The sequence below is a fragment of the Poecilia reticulata genome, chromosome 15 (assembly GCF_904066995.2).
Source record: "Poecilia reticulata chromosome 15, P_reticulata-male-v2, whole genome shotgun sequence".
NCBI classification, from domain to species: Eukaryota; Metazoa; Chordata; class Actinopteri; order Cyprinodontiformes; family Poeciliidae; genus Poecilia; species Poecilia reticulata.
In genome coordinates, this window is record NC_088844.1 from 31,372,010 (window position 1) to 31,393,348 (window position 21,339).

Genomic DNA, 21,339 nt, shown 5'->3' on the forward strand with positions numbered 1-21,339 from the left:
GCAACAGCTCTACCAACTGTGCCACTGTGCAGCCCAATATGTTAATTTAATGCACTAAATTAAACTTCATTATGACAGTAACTGATATAATATGTAATATGGTATAAAGTGACACCTATTGGAGTAAGAAGATACTGAAGACATTAACTAATATTATGACCCAAATAAAACATCTAAAGTATTTTATGGTAATTAACGTAAAAAGGTAAACTTGATGGAGGAAAAGCTCAACAAAATGATAGAAGAAAGAAACCATGAAATCGGCTGAAAAACGGAGTGTTTTGTGTCTTATTTTGAAATTAGACCGGAAGTCAGTTTGCATGTATGTAATCGTGTTTTTGCTCCGGTCAGTTCGGGTCTCGGTTCTCTGGGTCAGCAGCTCCGGTATCTCTGCCCCTGGTTCGGTTCTGTAGCGGTTGACTCAGCTCCAGTAGCTCCTTCATGGAGGACCCGTGAGGTTCGACCCGGACCGGAGCAGAACTCTCTGTGGGTAAGTTAGTCCCAGTTAGCGGGACGGTTCTTCTATCCGAACCAGCCGCAGCTAACGGCGCGGAGATAAACTTCATAACTTTCTGTCTCGGTTTGCCTCGCGAGCCTTTTGTTCCTGCGGCTCGCGCCTCCGTTCCCATGGTGAAGCTTCTCCGGCCCGCGAGGCTCTCCGAGCAGAGCCGAGGGCTCTCCGGAAACAGACGAGCGACTGAGGAGCGGACTCGGATTTTTATTCTGAAACTAGCACCACAGACCGATTCACTCAATCTGGCTTCAGAACCGTTGGAGCAGAACCGGGTCACTAGAACCGGGTGTGACATAAAGAAGCCTTAAGACTTTGATTTGAAGGTCAGCTACGGTGCTGATTCTGTAGCTGAAGAAGTTCGGTCCAGTCTGGTTCCGTTCAAAACACCAACTGGTCCAAACTTTTCTATCTCTGGAAGCCCAGTTCCTCCTCCGGAACAAGCACGTGGTGACAGTGGAGAGGAACTACTTCCTGTTCACCTGAAGACGCTTTCAGCAGATCCAGAACAGAGTTCAGATAAGACACAAAGCATCTCTGGTTTTCATTCACTGGTCTGTTACTGGGACTCGGTGGTCTGTTACTGGGACTCGGTGGTCTGTTACTGGGACTCGGTGGGTCTGTTACTGGGACTCGGTGGTTCTGTTACTGGGACTCGGTGGTTCTGTTACTGGGACTCTGTTACTGGGACTCGGTGGTCTGTTACTGGGACTCTGTTACTGGGACTCGGTGGTTCTGTTACTGGGACTCTGTTACTGGGACTCGGTGGTCTGTTACTGGGACTCGGTGGGTCTGTTACTGGGACTCGGTGGTCTGTTACTGGGACTCGGTGGTCTGTTACTGGGACTCGGTGGGTCTGTTACTGGGACTCGGTGGTTCTGTTACTGGGACTCGGTGGTCTGTTACTGGGACTCGGTGGGTCTGTTACTGGGACTCGGTGGTTCTGTTACTGGGACTCGGTGGTTCTGTTACTGGGACTCTGTTACTGGGACTCGGTGGTCTGTTACTGGGACTCTGTTACTGGGACTCGGTGGTTCTGTTACTGGGACTCTGTTACTGGGACTCGGTGGTCTGTTACTGGGACTCGGTGGGTCTGTTACTGGGACTCGGTGGTCTGTTACTGGGACTCGGTGGTCTGTTACTGGGACTCGGTGGGTCTGTTACTGGGACTCGGTGGTCTGTTACTGGGACTCGGTGGGTCTGTTACTGGGACTCGGTGGGTCTGTTACTGGGACTCGGTGGTCTGTTACTGGGACTCGGTGGTCTGTTACTGGGACTCTGTTACTGGGACTCGGTGGTTCTGTTACTGGGACTCTGTTACTGGGACTCGGTGGTCTGTTACTGGGACTCGGTGGGTCTGTTACTGGGACTCGGTGGTCTGTTACTGGGACTCGGTGGTCTGTTACTGGGACTCGGTGGGTCTGTTACTGGGACTCGGTGGTTCTGTTACTGGGACTCGGTGGTTCTGTTACTGGGACTCTGTTACTGGGACTCGGTGGTTCTGTTACTGGGACTCGGTGGTTCTGTTACTGGGACTCTGTTACTGGGACTCGGTGGTTCTGTTACTGGGACTCTGTTACTGGGACTCTGTTACTGGGACTCGGTGGTTCTGTTACTGGGACTCGGTGGTTCTGTTACTGGGACTCGGTGGTTCTGTTACTGGGACTCTGTTACTGGGACTCGGTGGTCTGTTACTGGGACTCGGTGGTTCTGTTACTGGGACTCTGTTACTGGGACTCTGTTACTGGGACTCGGTGGTCTGTTACTGGGACTCTGTTACTGGGACTCTGTGGTCTGTTACTGTGTTACTGGGACTCGGTGGTTCTGTTACTGAGACTCGGTGGTCTGTTACTGGGACTCGGTGGTCTGTTACTGGGACTCTGTTACTGGGACTCTGTGGTTCTGTCACTGGGACTCTGTTACTGGGACTCTGTTACTGGGACTCTGTTACTGGGACTCGGTGGTTCTGTTACTGAGACTCTGTTACTGGGACTCTGTGGTTCTGTCACTGGGACTCTGTTACTGGGACTCTGTTACTGGGACTCGGTGGTTCTGTTACTGGGACTCTGTGGTTCTGTTACTGGGACTCTGTGGTTCTGTCACTGGGACTCGGTGGTTCTGTCACTGGGAGTCGGTGGTTCTGTCACTGGGAGTCGGTGGTCTGTTACTGGGACTCTGTGGTTCTGTCACTGGGACTCGGTGGTTCTGTCACTGGGAGTCGGTGGTCTGTTACTGGGACTCTGTGGTCTGTTACTGGGACTCGGTGGTCTGTTACTGGGAGTCGGTGGTCTGTCACTGGGACTCGGTGGTCTGTTACTGGGAGTCGGTGGTCTGTTACTGGGACTCGGTGGTCTGTTACTGGGAGTCGGTGGTCTGTCACTGGGACTCGGTGGTCTGTTACTGGGAGTCGGTGGTCTGTCACTGGGACTCGGTGGTCTGTCACTGGGACTCGGTGGTTCTGTTACTGGGACTCGGTGGTCTGTTACTGGGGTTCTGTGTGTTTGCTGTTTGTGGACCTGGAGTTTTATGGAACCCGGTTCTGATCCCTGATGGTTCCCACTGTTAGAACTGATGGAACCGGACTCAGGACTCATCCCTGAGGGACTTCACCGGTTCTGGACCAGGGGTCCCTTTTTCCTGAGGTCCACATAACGTTTCCTTCTCTGCTGGGGCCCGGAGTCAGTTTGTACCAGAAACAGTGACGACTGCAGGAGAGCCTACATGTAAAAATGTGTTGTTTTCCAGAAAGCACAACCAAATAACCGTCTCTGGGTTCTTCACAGAATAAATCCAGGAAACTATGAAATAAATACCGTATTTTCCGGACTGTAAGCCTCAGATTTCTCTGCCGCTCCAGGTTTTCCACACCATGCAGCAGCAGCAGAGGGGCTAACAGCCAACATCTGGGTCAGAACAGGTCGACTGAATATCACGTTTATTACAGTGAAAAAGAAAAAGTTTAGATTTAACTGAACTGATGACGGTAGTTTCTGAACTTTAACAGTAACAAAGTGCTGATCCTTCGTGTTGCTACTAGCATGAGCCTAATGAAAATGGGCGCCTTCTTCTTCTTCTTCTTCTTCTTCTTTAGATTTCAACAGCAGCTTGCATCCATTATTGTTGCTCTACTGCCACCTACTGGATCCTAATATCTATTCCTCAGATTCTCATAATGATCCCAGTATTATTTAAAAAAACCAAAAATCTTCTGCTGTGACTCTGTTGGTCAGATGACGCCACGCTCTGCTCCCGCCAGGTGTGACATCACAGCGTGATGCGTCCCGATGGAGGGGGCGGAGCCTAGCCGCTACGTGACCCAGCTGAGGGCGGAGTTTGACGGCTGCGACTCGACGGCGACGGGTTTCCTAGACCGGGAGGAGCTGACCGAGCTGAGCAGGAAGCTGCAGCTGGACGAACATCTGCCGCTGCTGCTGGACACGCTGCTGGGGGAGCGGCCCCACGGCAGGGTAACCGGTTCTACTGGACCAGAACTATTGGTTCTGCAGGGTTCTGCCGGGCTGAGTCTGGGTTCTGTTTGTGTTCCAGGTGAACTTTGATGAGTTTAAGAATGGCTTGGTGGTGGTTCTGTCCCACTCTCTGGACTTCAGCACCTCAGAGGACGACAGCAGCTACCTGGAGCCAGGTGAGACACTGCAGGGTCCAGTAGTCACTGGTTCTGGTTCTGGCCCAGCCAGATGACCTTCCTCCTCCTCTTCCTCCTGCAGCTGTCCTGCAGGAAGTGAAGCCAAAGTTTGTGAAGGGAGCAAAGCGTTATGGCCGCCGCTCTCGACCCGAAACCCAGTCCAGTACCGGCCTGGACTCGACCCCGACCAGAACCAAACCCGTGGACCTGAACCTGGATTCGTCCCCGCCCGGTGTCCGCAGGGCCAAACTGAGACGGTCCACGTCTCTGGAGAGCGTGGAGGTGAGCAGGCCGAGGTTCATCGTTAGCCTTCGTTAGCATGTTAGCTTCTGTTAGCTTCTGTTAGCCTCTGTTAGCCTGTCAGCCATGGGTAGCCTATGTTAGCCTGTGTTAGCCTATATTAGCTTATGTAGCCCCTAGTAGAACCAGAGTGTGGGTGGTGGTCGGGTCCTCTTTCCTTAAAATGTTTAATAAACCTGCGATTGAACCAGCAGTTATTGTTGTTGCTATGGAGATAGTCTACTGCAACAATAATAACTGTTGATGCTAACACTGATGCTACCTGGGATCATATGTTTTCAGAAGGTTTTCTGTTATTTAACCTGTTTGAACTCCTGGAACAGCTGTTAGCCTTGGCCCTGACATTAGCATTAGCACTACCTTTAGTTTCAGCTTTAGTTTTATGTGCGTTCCATGTTTAATCTGAACTCAGAAATATCTAGTGGAAGGCCGCTGAAGTTGGACCTCCCACTCAGAGACTTTTCAAGTTGACTTTGCGTTTCAATATGGCCGCTCCTCAGCAGCAGGAAGCTGTGGTGGAAACGTCTAAAACCAATGCTACACGTAGCGCCTGCAGCTCTCAACTGAACTAATTACACTGGTGATGTTTGGAAGAGATTCTGCGAACGATGGCTACCTGGGCGTCACCATGGTAACCTGAATGCTTTTACTTCCGGTGTGACGTCACATGCGGCTCCAACTGTTAGCCCTAGCCTTGGCTTTAGCCTTAGCATGGTGAGTGTGACGGGTGTGTGGGCGGGTTTAAGAGACCTGCATCAGAGTCTCAGCTTCCTGTGGTCTACCATCAGGAGGTTCATTACTGTCACAGAGCCAGTTCTGGTTCTGGTTGCAGAGCTCGGCAGATGAACTTGGATCAGGAGCGATTAGCAGCCACTGCGTTGCTGCAGCAACAGGAGAGAGGCAGATTCCTGCAGCTGGAATACCTGAGGGGGTTGGTGGGTTTCTCCTCAGGAAGTGGGATGGAAAGGAACGCTGGAGCCACGAACCGCTCTGACCTTCATCCTCCTCCTCTTCATCGCGGCTCCTCCTCCTCTGGGTCAGACTGACAGAACCAGAACCTGTCCAGTTCTGGTTCCACTTCTTTAACTGAGGTTCTGGAGGTTCTGTTGAGTTCATGTGCTGGTAGAACCTGAGCCCAGGTTCTGGTTCGGTCCACCTGCTGACAGGAAGTCATGTGACTCTTGGCAGAAGCCCATTGGTCGGTGCTGGGCATGGTTTCCATGGTTACCAGTTAATTGCATGTTGGTAGGTCAGTAAAAATGAAATCGGATAAGGTTCTGGTTCTGGTTCTGCTGCAGCATCTCCACACAGACTTTAATCTGAACCAGGATCAGCTGCTGTAGAACCGGACCAGAACCAGATCAGATCCTCTCAGCAGTGTGTGTATGTGTGTGTGTGTGTGTGTGTGTGTGTGTGTGTGTGTGTGTGTGTGTGTGTGTGTGTGTGTGTGTGTGTGTGTGTGGGTGTGTGTGTGTGTTCCTCTCAGTCTGTTCATCCAGCAGAACTAAATCTGTTCAGGAATTCCTTATGATTACAGTTTATCCTGCTGCTGGGAGTCAGACACTCTGAACACACACACTGATTCCTCTCAGCTCCATGTTTTCTCTGCAGAGCCTGAAATCTGATGAAGAGACAGGAAGCAGCAGGATGGACCAGCAGCTCTTTCACAATAAAGGTACTCTGCACCAGAAATCGGAACCAGAACCGGGTCTGAGGTTCTGGCTTAAAGCTGCAGTGTGTGTTTTTCCATATTAGCTCAAACTGTCTCCAGGTTGTGACAGTTTGTAATGAGAACAGATTGACGCGCCTGAAAAATGCACCAAAAACAACCAACCAGAGCCAGGAGGCGGGGCTTAGGGCTGCCAATCACCCTCATGTACTCGCTGCTAAATGTGCTAATGGTGGAGAAACAATTTACCAGTATACGGAAACTGTTTATCTGCTTGCATGCTTACTAACTAGCCTTAGCATTCATAACAGGCTATGCTAGCTGCAGTTAGCATGGAGGAGGGTTGACAGCACTAAGCCCCTCCTCCTGGCTCTGATTGGTTGTTTCTAGTTAGCAGTGGGAAGGCAGAGATCGATCTGTCTGGAGACGGATTGAACCGATGCGGGAAACATTCTCTATAAAAGTTACACTGCGGCTTTAAATGCTGCCGTCTCTGCAGCAGATCAGCAGCAGGAAGCAGGAGGATGTGATGTGGCTGCAGTGTGTGATCACCTGGACCTGCAGGTAGCTGGACCTCCAGAACCAGAGCCAGAAGCAGCTGAACCAAGCCTGATGATCCCACTGTGTCTGCAGGACGCTCAGCTCCAGGGATTGGACGCTAACCGAGATGCTAATCTGGACGCTAACCAGGATGGACGGGTTACCGTCAGGAAGGTTCTGTGGAGCTCCGCCCCCACGCTAAGCTCCACCCCCATCCGGTCAGCTGACCTGCAGAGGGCGCCACTCTGGGTAAAATTATGTTCTAAGAATATTCTGTTCAGATACGAGGAACAAAATAAACTGATAGTTTAGATAAAAGATTTAAAATTAGAACATTTTAACGACCTGAATTAAAGACTTGAACAGAAACAACAGCAGCCATGCGGGGCAGTAGCGCCACCTTCAGCTCTGGAGTGCAGTGACAATATTAATGATTTTTTTAAATGAAGAACATCGTAATAATGGAAGTAGAAAAAAGTCTACACTAAAAATATGGTTTTATTATAAATAACAGACTTCCATCAATTACCACATGAAAAGCAACAATATAAAACTTTATTTAAAAAAACATTTATGATTCTAACCAGGGTCATTTTTCCTTTTCTGTTAGAATAACTTTTTTATTATTATTTCTGATAATCAGTGATGGCATAGTTAATTTGAAAAAGACATTTTAATCCAATTACTGGTTACTCCTGGAAAAAGTAACTTAGATTATAAGTAACGTTTTAGTGACTTTCAGCATCAATCAATGTAAAATTACACTGAGTTTTTCCAATACTTCTGTAATCGCCATTTATTTTATAAACACCAACAATGTGTCTCATTATTGAACTAACGATCTGGAACTGAAGATTAGATCGTCCAAAAAATACTTTACTAATTTTTTCCTGATTTTCTTTGTTCACGGTTTGTAAAACTCTAGATAGGATTTTAGAGCCCCCTTCCAGCCCCCTCTGTGTTACGGCCCTGCAGCTCCACCAATCAGATGGCGGCACAGATTAGTGACACTTAACTTTAATGAATGACGTTCATTCGTGGCTGTTTTCACCTTTATTGGTCTGTTTATGTTCGTCTTAAAGTTTTCTGGAGCGCGAAGCTCGACGTCGTTCACAGGTCATATAAATATTATTAATACATTTTTAATGACCTTAACAAAGACACAACGGGACGGATCATCCGGGAAATGGTGGACAGGGAGAGTCCGACTGAAACTACCTGGATGTCAGGCAAATTCTGGGGTTTATTGTGTCTCTGCTTATTTCTAAATGAGCAGCTTCAGGGTGAGAAACAAGCCCGGCGAGACGCACAGAGGAGATTCGGATCAGTAACTGTAATCTGATTACTCGATTTGAAACCCGTCAGATTACTGGCTACTGAATCTAACGGTAATGTGTTTTTTCCTCTGTCATGATTTGTCTCCTGGATGCAGTCGCTGCCCGCCACGGGGCGTAAAAGCATGAGACGCATTTATAAGGCTACGTAATAATGGACGCATACCGAGTTTTCATTTCAACTCTGTTGGGCAGCACAGACTTCAAACTTTATACAAGTGGTGTTTTTATATTGGTTTTGTGGTTATTTACTTCAAAATAAAGCCAGAAATATGATCGATCATTTACGCCCCATTTTGTGGGGTCTAAATGAACCACATTTCGAAACAACCAATGAAAACGTGTTGACAGTCTGTTGCTATGTAGAACTGAGACACGCGGACAGAGAGGAGGGGGGGATTTGGGTACGGCAAGAGACTAGGGCGCAGCGATGCTGTGGATTTTACTAAGAGTGTTTCGATGGGTTTTAGACTCTAAGTGATAGTTAGAGTTGGTGGTGTGTGCAGGGGTAGTAGCAGTTTGCTAGCGATCGCTGCCTGGCTTCACAGCGAGGACCGACGCAGTGAGAAGCTCTGATGCAGTGAGACCGACGGCCATTGAGACCGACGGCCATTGAGACCGACGGACATTGAGACCGACGGACATTGAGACCGACGGCCATTGAGACCGACGGACATTGAGACCGACGGCCATTGAGACCGACGGCCATTGAGACCGACGGCCATTGAGACCGACGGACATTGAGACCGACGACATTGAGACCGACGGCCATTGAGACCGACGGACATTGAGACCGACGGACATTGAGACCGACGGCCAGTGAGACAGACGGCCATTGAGACCGACGGCCAGTGAGACAGACGGCCAGTGAGACAGACGGCCATTGAGACAGACGGCCATTGAGACCGACGGCCATTGAGACAGACGGCCAGTGAGACAGACGGCCATTGAGACAGACGGCCAGTGAGACCGACGGCCAGTGAGACAGACGGCCATTGAGACAGACGGCCATTGAGACCGACGGCCAGTGAGACAGACGGCCAGTGAGACCGACGGCCATTGAGACAGACGGCCAGTGAGACAGACGGCCATTGAGACAGACGGCCAGTGAGACCGACGGCCAGTGAGACAGACGGCCAGTGAGACCGACGGCCATTGAGACCGACGGCCAGTGAGACCGACGGCCATTGAGACCGACGGCCATTGAGACAGACGGCCATTGAGACAGACGGCCATTGAGACCGACGGCCATTGAGACAGACGGCCATTGAGACCGACGGCCATTGAGACCGACGGCCATTGAGACCGACGGCCATTGAGACCGACGGCCATTGAGACCGACGGCCATTGAGACAGACGGCCATTGAGACAGACGGCCATTGAGACCGACGGCCATTGAGACCGACGGCCATTGAGACCGACGGCCATTGAGACAGACGGCCATTGAGACAGACGGCCATTGAGACAGACGGCCATTGAGACAGACGGCCATTGAGACAGACGGCCATTGAGACAGACGGCCATTGAGACCGCGCCTCCAAAGGGTTTAACGAGGTGACGGTTACCAGGCCTGCAGCTCCGAGTGTAAAAACATTTCCAGCGGACCGAAGCGACTGAGCCGCGTTTCCCCGAACGCAGAAGCTGACATGCAAAAAGCCCATTGGACTAAAGTTCTGGTCCGGTTTTGATTCCTGATTCAGAACCTCTCTGACCCGGTTAGGACATGTAAAGGTTTCACTCTGGTCCAGTTGGACCTGATGCTCCTGAAGGCAGCACCGCCTGCTGACCAATCAGCAGCTGGCTGTGTGAGCAGGTGGGCGGGGCCAGAAGGAGCGCCAGGTGCTGCAGGTGAACAGGTGTTTCTCCTCAGGCAGAACCAGAACCATGTTCTGCAGAACCAGGCTGGTGACCCAGCGGGTCGGCATGGACCAGAGTCAGGTGATTGTCCGGGCCCAGCTGCAGAACCAGAACCGGAGGTTCTCCTCAGTGTTTGGGCCGTCGGTTCACACATGTTCTGTAGAATCAGGCGGTTCTGTTCGGGATGATCCAGATTAGCAGATCTTATTCCTTCCTCTCTCTCTCCATCCAGAACAAGCAGCTGGTACCGGACGGCCCGGTCCGCTCCCTGCTGTCGGCCACTGTGGGCCCCAGGGTTCTGACCCGGCTGGACGACGGGTCGGCGGCACCAGCCCAGAGCGCGTGGCGGCGCTGTGGGCCGAGGCGGGCATCAGGAACAGCCAGCAGATCCTGCAGGTGGGTCCAGACCCGGTTCTGTTGGATTACACCAGAACCACAGGAAGAGGAGTCCCAGAACTCTCTCTCTGGTTCTGGTTGCTTGCTGACCCGATCCAAACCACACAGCAGAACCTCAGATTACTCACATCCAGTCGGGTCGGTACTTGATCTGGAAACACTTCAGTGTTGAACTGATGCTGATGATTTTAGATCTATAGAAAATGCAAATAGAATAGATACGTTTCCACTGAGAAGACGCAGCAGAACCAGAACCGGGCTCAGTACCATGTGACCCGACTGACCAGAGGTCAGAGAAGACGCAGCAGAAGAAGAAACAGATGAACTGATGTTGATGAAAGTAGAACCAGCAGGAGAGGGAGAGCGATCAGGTGATGGCAGCATCATGTCAGCCGCCTCCAGGAAGGAATCAGCCAATCAGAACACAGAGCAGGTGGAGAGAAAATGACAGCAAACGGTGCAAACTGGAGAGTAGTAGAAGAAGAAAGAGAGGAGGAGTGGCCAGTTTGTCCCGCAGCAGCCGGTAGCATCATGACTACAGGAGGAGCTCAGGATGACCCCGGCCAGCCGGCCAGGGATCAGCAGAGGAAAGTTTTAATACGGGAAATATTCAGGGTGCCTTTATTATTCTTATTATTAACCCTTTATTTATGCAGGAACATCTCTACACACTTATTGTCAACAACAAATAACATAAAAATAATAATAATCTGATAAACAGCAGGTTTTCATTTCATGTCTGTAATCCTCAGATTAGATTAATCTGGATTTATGGAAATATCTGAGCATCATCAGCATGACCCTGTCAGCTGAACTGGGCCGAGCCCAGAGCCCAGTAGGACTCCACCAGTAACCCAGCAGTCTGAAGAACATTTATCATTCAGGAACAAACTGGGATCAGTGGGACAAATGGGACTAAACCAGTTTACTGCTGCTCCCTTCAGACCAACATGACCCAGATGTTCGATCTCAGATCAGAGGAAGAACAGCTGATTTATCAGGTATAGATCGGTGATTTATTGGAGGTTTGATCTTAACGCCTGTGGATGTGAGGAAAGGTTCATCATATCTCAGATGGATATGATCCATCAAAGGAAACAGTTTAATAATCTGGTTCTGATTGGGTCCAACATAAACGATGAAGGTTTGGAAGATCAACATGTTTGTGACACATCAGGTTCTAGTTCAGTGGTTCTTAAAAAAGAGTACTGGGTCCACTGTCTGAGCTAGCTTTGAAGCTACCGGTCTGAGCTAGCTTTGAAGCTACCGGTCTGAGCTAGCTTTGAAGCTACCGGTCTGAGCTAGCTTTGAAGCTACCGGTCTGAGCTAGCTTTGAAGCTACCGGTCTGAGCTAGCTTTGAAGCTACCAGTCTGAGCTAGCATTGAAGCTACCGGTCTGAGCTAGCATTGAAGCTATCGTTCTGAGCTACCATTGAAGTTAACGGTCTGAGCTAGCATTGAAGCTACCAGTCTGAGCTAGCGTTGAAGCTATCGTTCTGAGCTAGCGTTGAAGCTACCGGTCTGAGCTAGCGTTGAAGCTATCGTTCTGAGCGTTGAAGCTATATTCAGGTTAACAACATCAGAGTCATTGTGAAGGTTAAAGTTCCCACCATGACGATCTGATCAGGATTTACCAATAAATCGGACAAATTTGATCCAATAATCTGATCATCAGCCGGACAAACCTGCATCCTGAACCTTCGATCTGCAGCATTAGTCTGAGCGGTGCCTCCTGCTGGTAGGGGGTCTGGTTCTGGTTCTGTAAAGCTGTGTGTGTGTGTGTGTGTGTGTGTGTGTGTGTGTGTGTGTGTGTGTGTGTGTGTGTGTGTGTGTGTGTGTGTGTGTGTGTGTGCAGAGTCTGGACTTCCCCCTGGAGGAGCGGCTCAGCCTATCGGACCTGACCTTGGTTCTGGACAACGAGCTGCTGCTCAGCGCCAACTCTGTCCATCAAGCGGCGCTCATCTCCTACAGGACCGAGATCCAGCACCTGCAGTAGGCTCCAGAACCGACCGGCCCGGGTTGGCCCGCCCGGACCCGGTTCTGACCCGTCCTGTCTTCCAGGGAGGCTTTGGAGCAGGTCAGCAGGGAGCGGGACAAGCTGAGGTCCGATCTGGACCGGGCCGACCAGCAGAACCTGCAGCTGGTCCGGGAGGCAGACGATCGGCATGCCAGCATGGAGGCGCTCAACCAGAACCGGATCAGGTAGGACCCGGTTCTGGAGCCGGACTGTATGTAACCCACAGACAGAGGAGGTTCTGTAAATTCTGACCCATAAAGCGTCGGTTCTGATGGACCCGTTCTGACCCAACAGGGATCTGGAGTCGGACTTCAGGCGGCGAGCTGCGGCGCTGCGGCTGCAGGCGGAGCAGGAGAACGAGGCGCTGCTGCAGCAGGGCGAGCGAGAGCGCAGCGCGATGCGGCAGGAGCTGCAGCTGCTGCGGGGCAAGGAGGCGGAGCTTCAGGAGGAGCTGGACGCCACCGCACTGGTCCGTTCTGCTGGTCCTGACCCGGTTCTGCTGGTCCTGACCCGGTTCTGCTGGTCCTGACCCGGTTCTGCTGGTTCTGTGCTGCAGGAGAAGCAGCGCCTGCAGCAGGAGCTCAGCGCCTTGCAGTCGGCGCTGAGGGAATCAGACGGTTCTGTTCAGAGGCTGCAGACGGATCTGGACCAGCTGCTGCTACACAAGGTGACCAGAACCGGCCCGGCCTGGCCCGACCCGGCCCGACCCGGCCCAGGTTTCCTCTCTGTCCTGTAGCTCTGCTCCTGTCCAGCTGATCCGGGCCAGGTGTTGGTGAAACCCGGCCGGGTCTGGTTTCTGTTCCCACTCTCCTGATGAATGTTTGATGAGCCCATGTCTCTGCTGCAATCGGATCAGAACCGCTGGGCCCGCTCCGCTGACTGCTCTGCTCTGAATATTCTGACAGCTCGGTGGTCTGGACCCGGCCGGCGCCGGCCTGAGCCACGAGGAACGGTTCTGTGAGCTGCTCCGAGAGTCGCAGCGCCAGTGCAGGGTAGGACCGGTACCAGTCGGACCCGGCAGAACCTCAGAGCCCAGCAGGACGCTCACCTGTCTCTCTGCGTCTGCGGTGCGTTCAGGAGCTGCAGGACAGAAACGACGAGCTGAGCTCAGAGCTGCTGGAGGCCCAGAGGAGCAGCAGGAGGTCCTCCAGGCCAGCGGGGGGCGCCGGCAGCCAGCGCCACGCAGCAGGTACCGCAGCAGCCTGGCCGGGTCAGAACCTGTTTCCTGCTCTCTGATTGGCTGATGAAGGAACTAGAACTGTACCGGACCTGGTTACGGTTCTGGTCCATTTTTCCAGACGTCCTCCAGAACCTTCAGCTCAGAGTGATGATGGTTCTGGTTCTGACCTGGTCAAACATTCAGAACCTTCTGGACTCGAGCAGTTCCTCCTTCCTGGTTTCTGTCCAATCAGAGAGCAGCATGTTTCTCTCCCTCCCAGTGGGTCTCGTTCTGATTGGTTCTGATGGTTTCTGCTAGTTCTGGTTGGTACCGGAGGGACTGGACCTGGAGGTTCTGTTGACCCATAATCAAGAGGAACCAGAAGGTTCTGATCCTTTCTGGCTCCGATTCTTGTCCAATCAGGAGCGATGTTGTGCAACAGAATCACCATAGCAACCACTGCCTTCCCTTCACAATAAGAGCCGTCAGCCCGGTTCTGATGGGGGAAGGTTCTGGAAGCTTTGGAACCAGGAGAACGGGTCGGACCGAGCCGCTGAGTCACAGGCTGCCAGAACCGGACCTGCAGGTCTGGCTAAGCCCCGCCCACCAACACACACCTGCAGAGCGGCAGAGTGTGTGTTGGTGTGTGAGCGGCGCCATGTCTCTCAGTGAGTTCCTGTTCCGTTCTGGGTTTGGTTCTGGTTCTGGTTCTGACCCGGTCTCTCCTCTCCAGGTGACCCGGACATGAGGAGCATCCAGTCGGAGCTGGCACTGCAGCAGCTGAAGGAGAGCCACCAGGAGGCGCTGCAGCAGCTGCACATCCAGCTGGAGACCCAGGTACCGGTTCTGCTGCCGGCCCGGTGGTTCCGGTTCTGGCCCAGCAGAACCTCTGACTTTTCGTCCTCCTCTTCCTCAGATGAACTACTACGAGCGACAGCTGGACATGATGAAGCAGAACATGGAGGTGGAGAGGAAGGACATCTGCCAGGCCTTCAAGGTGAGCCGAACCAGAACCAGAACCAGAACCAGAGGTCCAGCTGCTGCTGCTGCTGATGATGATGATGATGTTTCTTCGTCAGGTGGAGATCAGTGAGCTGGAGGAGCAGAAGGTCCAGGTGGAGCAGCAGCTGAAGGAGGCGCTGACCCGCCTCCAGACCCAGCAGGGGGCGGGGCTTAGCGCCGAGGAGCAGCGCAGGTCCGTCCCTGCTGGTTCCCAGGGGGTCTGCCGGGTCAGAACGCCACAGTGACCCGGTTTTGGTTCTGTTCAGGGTGCAGCGGGAGCAGGCCGAGCTGGAGCAGAACTACGCCAGAGAGATCAGCAACCTGGTGCAGAAGCTGAGCGCCGAGAAGGAGCAGCTGGAGGCGGAGCTTAAGCTGCACGCACAGCAGGAAGTGATGCGCGTCAGGTAGGTGGGCCAATCACAGACCAGCGTCACATAGCCTCCAGCCAATCACAGCCGAGCTGCCGCTCTGAGCAGGAAGGAGGAGGCGGCCCCACGGTTTGGCCAATCCCAGGCCGGCCTGGAGGGGGCGGAGCTCCTGGTCCAGGTGGAGCAGCTGGGGGCGGAGCCACAGGAGGTTCTGCTCCTCAGAACCGGGTCGGACTCCCTAGACCGGATCAGGAGCGTTGAGACGGTGTTGCGGGAGGCGCTGCAGGAGGAGCAGAACCGGACCTCGCTGCTGCAGGGGGAGGCGACCCAGTTGGGCCAGGAGAACAGAACCTACATGGTTCTGGTGGACCAGTTGTCCTCCCAAATCATGGAGATGGAGGAGGAGCTGTGCTCCCTCAGTGCCGCCGGCCCGGTTCTGAACTGCAGAACCTCAGAGCAGATCGACCTGCTGCAACGGGCCCTGCTGGACTCCCAGAACCAGCTGAGCAGAACTCAGCAGAACTTTGAGATGGAGAAGAGGAAGCTGGCCCGGCAGCTGGAGGAGCTGGAGAACCTGGTTCTGGAGCTGGAGGTCCGGACCGACTCTGAGGACCAGGCCGACCAGACTGGACCTCACAGGTGTGTCAGCTACAGTGGACTGGAACCGGGTCTCTATGACCAATCAGAACGCACGGCTCCATCTCTAACCGACCAATCAGAACGCACGGCTCCGTCTCTAACCGACCAATCAGAACGCACGGCTCCATCTCTAACCGGCCAATCAGAACGCACGGCTCCATCTCTAACCGGCCAATCAGAACGCACGGCTCCATCTCTAACCGGCCAATCAAAACGCACGGCTCCATCTCTAACCGGCCAATCAGAACGCACGGCTCCGTCTCTAACCGGCCAATGATCTAACTGCATGAATTTCATGGACCAATCACATCCTCCGTACGTGATGCACTAACTGCTCCATTCCGGTTCCGGTTCAGGTTGTGTATCTTCAGGTTCTGTTGGGTTCTGTCCTGCAGGGCCCAGCTGGAGGCGGTCCGGTCGGAGAACGTGGCTCTGCAGGAGAGGCTGAAGGTTCTGCAGCAGACGGTCCAGAACCTGGAGGATGAGTCTGAGAAGAGGAGGTGAGTCCGGGTCCAGGTCCCGGGTTCTGATCTGCTGCCGGTTCTGGAGGAGCCTGACCCGGTCCACTGTTCTGCTGGCAGGAGGAGGCAGCAGGAGGTGGAGGAGGAGCGGGAGAGGAGCAGAGAGGAGGAGGAGCGGCTCCACAGAGAGGTTCTGACCCGGCCCGCATGCTTAGGAAGTGCTGTCAGACTTTCACAATAAAGGTTCTGGAGGCTCCCAGTGAGGCATCAGAGAACTTTACAATGTTCATCTGAGCTGGGAGGCATCAGAACCTCCTGGTTCTGGTGTTGGAGGCGGTTCAGAACCAGCCTCCAGACTCCTGACCCGCCTTCTCTCACTGCAGAACTCCCAGTACCGTGAGGAGGTTCTGGACCTGAGTGGCAGGAACCTGCAGCTCAGCAGTGACAACGGCGACCTTAGCAACCGTCTCCATAGCGAGCAGGAGACGGTCCGGATGCTGCGCATTCGCCTAGCAACCATTACCAATGAACAGGAAGAGGAGGTGGCTGCTGTGAGTCGGGCTGACTGGCCAGAGTTCAAAGGTTAAAGCTGGTGGTGCTGACAGGTGCTGTTGTTTCAGGTGAGGCGGCTGCAGGCGGAGCTTAGCGGGGTGAAGGCGGAGCTTCAGAAGGTGGAGGAGGAGAGGGAAGAGCTGCAGAAAGACAGGGAGCAGCAGAAACGCTACGTAAGATTGGTGCAATAACGCCACCTGCAGCCGGTGGGCAGAACACACCGTACTGTAAGACACGCCCCTTCAATAGGAGACACGCCCCTTCAATAGGAGACACGCCCCTTCAATAGGAGACACGCCCCTTCAATAGGAGACACGCCCCTTCAATAGGAGACACGCCCCTTTAATAGGAGACACGCCCCTTCAATAGGAGACACGCCCCTAATAGTAGACAGCCCCTTCAATAGGAGACACGCCCCTAATAGTAGACACGCCCCTTCAATAGGAGACACGCCCCTTTAATAGGAGACACGCCCCTTCAATAGGAGACACGCCCCTAATAGTAGACACGCCCCTTTAATAGGAGACACGCCCCTAATAGTTTCAATAGGAGACACGCCCCTTTAATAGGAGACACGCCCCTAATAGTAGACACGCCCCTTTAATAGGAGCAGAATTGTGTCATTGTAACTAAATGATTTTCATATTTAACTTGTTTTCTATCAGCAGTGAAAGATGACAGGATGGTTCTTCAGTGACGTTAAAGAAATGTTTCACAATAATCAATAATAAATATGACTTTTAACCTAAAGTCTTAAAGTTCTGCCCGAACAGCCAGCAGAGCGGCCATTTTGTCCAGACCAACATGGCCGCAGGGATTAGAGCATCTCCCCTTGCTGGAGTCAGGCTGTAGCTGCAGCTTCCTGTCCTGCAGGTGGAGCAGCAGCAGCAGGTGCAGCAGCAGGTGCAGCAGCAGGAGCAGCAGCAGGTGCAGCAGCAGGTGCAGCAGCAGGTGGAGCAGCAGGTGCAGCAGCAGGTGCAGCAGCAGGAGCAGCAGCAGGTGCAGCAGCAGGTGCAGCAGCAGGTGCAGCAGCAGGTGCAGCAGCAGGTGCAGCAGCGTGTCGCCGCCCTGCAGGTGGAGGCCGAGCTGCTGCGCTGCCAGCTGATGGCCGCCACGCAGGAGAAGCTGGGCCACGCCCAGGAAGTGACGGAGCTCCACAGGAAGCTGAGGGAGGCGCTCAGTAAGGTGAGCTCTGCTGCAGCCGTCATGTTTGACCCGGTTCTGATTGGTTCTGACCCGGTTCTGATTGGTTCTGTTGGCTGCAGGTGGAGGAGCAGCAGGCGGAGGCCCGGAGGTTGATGGAGGAGAAGGCGGAGCTCCAGCAGAACCTGCAGACCCACAGACTCACGGTCCAGAACCAGGAGCTGCAGCAGCAGGTACCAGGTGGCGGGGCTTCACGATTAACCATCAGAACCTGTAGAACCGAGCCCAGACTGGACCCATGATGATGTGACTGGTTCTGTTTGGGTCCAGAACCTGAGCCATGACCAGCAGAACCTGAAGTCCAGACTGGACCAGGCGGAGACGGCGCGGACACAAGCAGAGGACCAGGTCAGAACCGGACTGGAAATGGGTCAGAACCGGACCAGAACCAGACAGACAGCGCAGGGAGAACAGTTATCCATCAGTATGAGGTCAGGAGACGGTGAATCCTCGGAGTGAGGCTAACGGTCTGAGCTAACAGTCAGGCTGACGGTCTGAGCTAACAGTCAGGCTAACGGTCTGAGCTAACAGTCAGGCTAACGGTCTGAGCTAACAGTCAGGCTAACGGTCTGAGCTAACAGTCAGGCTGACGGTCTGAGCTAACAGTCAGGCTAACGGTCTGAGCTAACAGTCAGGCTAACGGTCTGAGCTAACAGTCAGGCTAACGGTCTGAGCTAACAGTCAGGCTAACGGTCTGAGCTAACAGTCAGGCTAACGGTCTGAGCTAACAGTCAGGCTAACGGTCTGAGCTAACAGTCAGGCTAACGGTCTGAGCTAACAGTCAGGCTAACGGTCTGAGCTAACAGTCAGGCTAACGGTCTGAGCTAACAGTCAGGCTAACGGTCTGAGCTAACAGTCAGGCTAACGGTCTGAGCTAACAGTCAGGCTAACACCGTCAGAGTCAACATGACCATAAAGTTCATGATGATCTGAACAACATTTACTGATAATCAGATAAAAAAACCATCTAGATCTCGACAACAAGCAGAAGAGACTTTAGAGCTGCAGCTGCTGCTGCTGCACCTCGTCTGGAGCAGTAGAACCGGGTCAGAACCTGTGTGTGTGTTTGCAGGTGCAGCGGGCAGATGTGGCGCTAGGCCTGGCCAAGGCGCAGCAGCTGCAGCAGCTGCAGGAGCTGCAGGAGCTGCAGGAGCATGCGGGCAGCAGGCAGCAGCTGCAGGCGGAGCTGCAGGCGGAGCGGGGGCGGAGCCAGCAGCGACAGGCGCAGCTGGAGCTGCAGCTGCAGCAGAGCAGATCCCAGGCCAGCCTGAAGCAGGTGGGTTCAGAACCAGATCCGGCCCGGCCGCACAGGTTCTGGTTCTGACTGCTGCCTCTATGCTGCCTTCAGGAACAGTTCGACAGAGCGGCAGCGGCGCTGCAGCAGCGGGCCGCCGGCCTGGAGGCGCAGCTGAAGGCGCTGCGCGTCGTGCTGCAGGACAACGTGCAGCAGCTGAAGGAGCAGGTGAGTCTGTGGTTCTGCCTGCGGCGACCCGCCAGCCCATTCTGACCTCTGGTTCCGTCCAGATGGAGCGGAGCAACAAGACGAGCGGCGTGCTGAAGGACCTGCACCTGCAGAATGCGCAGCTGCTGGCGGCGCTGCAGGTCACAGAGCTGCGGCAGAAACAGGCAGAGAAGAAGAACAGCCAGCTGGAGGACAAGGTCACAGTGCTGGGGGCGCTGCTGAGGGAGGTGGTGGCCGCCGCCATGACCTCCAGCTGACCTCTAGCTGGGAGCCGGCGACCTTCAGCAAGGATCGTCCAATCAGAGCTGAGGATCGTCCAATCAGAGCTGAGGATCGTCCAATCAGAGCTGAGGATCGTCCAATCAGAGCTGAGGATCGTCCAATCAGAGCTGAGGATCGTCCAATCAGAGCTGAGGATCGTCCAATCAGAGCTTTTATCTGCTCTGGTTCCATTCAGACATTTGAAGCTGGTTTTACTCTAAATGGAGGGTTTTTTATTTGTTTTCTTCAGATTTTATTCTGTCTGAAATGATTCAGCTTTAAGGGGAATTTTATAGAAAAACTGATTATTTCTAATAAACGTTTTTAATACCATCCATCCATTTTTGTGAAATATTTAAACTTGATAACATTTATTTTCCAACCTGTTGGCTCAGCGTCACTGTGTGTAAACTGGTGGGCCCCTGACTAAAGATCAGTTTGGCCCCCTGACCAGCTGCTGTTCCAACGTTTTGAGTCTATCTGACCCATAAATAATATCATCAGTTTTAAAGGCTGCATCTGATTTCTTTGGTTCAATACTGATAATTAGCTCAATATTTACTATTTTACTGCTATATCAATATTTGCTGCTCATGATTTAACATCCAACAGTCCACATCCAGGATGCTAGTAGGTTGTTAATGTTTTCTATTAGTTTAGATACTGAAACGTCTCCATGGCAACAGTCTATAGCAACAAGCAAAACACACATGAAGCAATCCAGACTTCTAAACATGCTAGTAGCTGCATTTTATTCAGTTTAACTTTAATAAAATATGTTTCTCCATATTTGTTACAGCTGTCACCATGTAGCAGTTTGTTATGAGGCAGATAATCTGAAAACAATCAATCTCCTCCATCTGCTTCCTGAATTACTGGTTAAAGTGATGCACCGTTCTGACCAAAACAACCAATCAGAACCAGGAGGAGGGTCTTAGCGCTGTCAATCATCCTCATTCACTCACTGCTAAATGTGCTAATGGGGGAGAAACAACTTAGCATTACAGGAAACCGTTTATCTGCCATCATTGGTAGCTATGCTAACTAACCTGAGCATTCACAACAGGCTATGCTAGCTGCAGCATAGGGATGAGCAGCAACATCAGATGGTGATTGACAGCACTAAAACTCTCCTGGCTCTGATTGGTTGTTTCTAACACTGGGAGAAAGCAGAAGAAATATTTTTCACAGATTACCTCATATCATAATGTCACAACATAATGAGTTTTAACAAATATGTGGGAAAAAAAAAATGCAGCTTCAATTTCACCAGGAGAAGACGGGTCAGGAGGGACGTGGGTTAGAGCTTCTGCTGACTGACTCATCTGTTGTTAAGTGGTAAAAGGTACAAGTTAAATATATGAATATGTTGGCAATTTATTTCCTTAATTCATTAAATGCAAGTGAAAAGGAGGCAAACTAGTCTGTAGCTAAGCTAACTATGCTAAATGGTTGATAATCTGTCTACTCACCTCTCAGAGAAAAACTGGGTTACAAATTGACACTTTTTTCTCTCTCTTTGAAAACCTGCCTTTCTAACTTTTCTTGGCAGCATAGCAACAGCCAGTCGGTCGTCTTCTACTGCTGCTGAACAGCTTCAAGCAGGACGAACCATTTCATGCAGATCCGGGGGGTTCAGGGCAAATGCAGATGTGTGTTTTTTGGTCTGGGAGGGGTGACATTTAATTTTTACTGCTAAAATCAATTTTAGTAAACACAATATAATGAATTTTGTAAATGACAGGGCCCCATTTTTTTAAATTACTAAGTTGTGTAGGGCCCCCTGTTGGTCACAGGCCCTTGTCATAACTGTCCCCCCTATAGGCGCCCCAGGCCACCGTACAGGTACTAGGTTTTTACCTCAGAGTGAGACCTCCTGTTCTGGGTTAAAATGAGGCGCTGATGTTCACCTGGATCTGTGAAATCTGCCCGGCAACAGACTTAACTCTCAGTGACGACACAAAG

The 21,339-nt window shown here is 52.3% G+C and overlaps 1 protein-coding gene across 1 annotated transcript; it reads left to right on the forward strand.

Moving 5' to 3' along the window:
- The first annotated feature begins 305 nt into the window (after positions 1–305).
- On the forward strand, positions 306–19,709 carry ninl (ninein-like). The gene is given in 31 exon segments (XM_081616245.1): positions 306–490; positions 3,768–3,978; positions 4,058–4,154; positions 4,237–4,436; positions 6,066–6,129; positions 6,623–6,687; positions 6,757–6,912; positions 10,087–10,171; positions 10,174–10,250; positions 12,106–12,242; positions 12,312–12,452; positions 12,562–12,736; positions 12,824–12,934; positions 13,173–13,259; positions 13,345–13,456; positions 14,160–14,263; positions 14,343–14,423; positions 14,506–14,621; positions 14,695–14,832; positions 14,905–15,435; positions 15,831–15,935; positions 16,017–16,086; positions 16,280–16,447; positions 16,517–16,621; positions 17,322–17,339; positions 17,472–17,633; positions 17,714–17,824; positions 17,922–17,999; positions 18,724–18,927; positions 19,000–19,113; positions 19,176–19,709. Coding segments are annotated over 30 exon segments (3,990 nt in total). The 5' UTR covers positions 306–490; positions 3,768–3,795; the 3' UTR covers positions 19,371–19,709.
- The last annotated feature ends 1,630 nt before the right edge of the window (positions 19,710–21,339 follow it).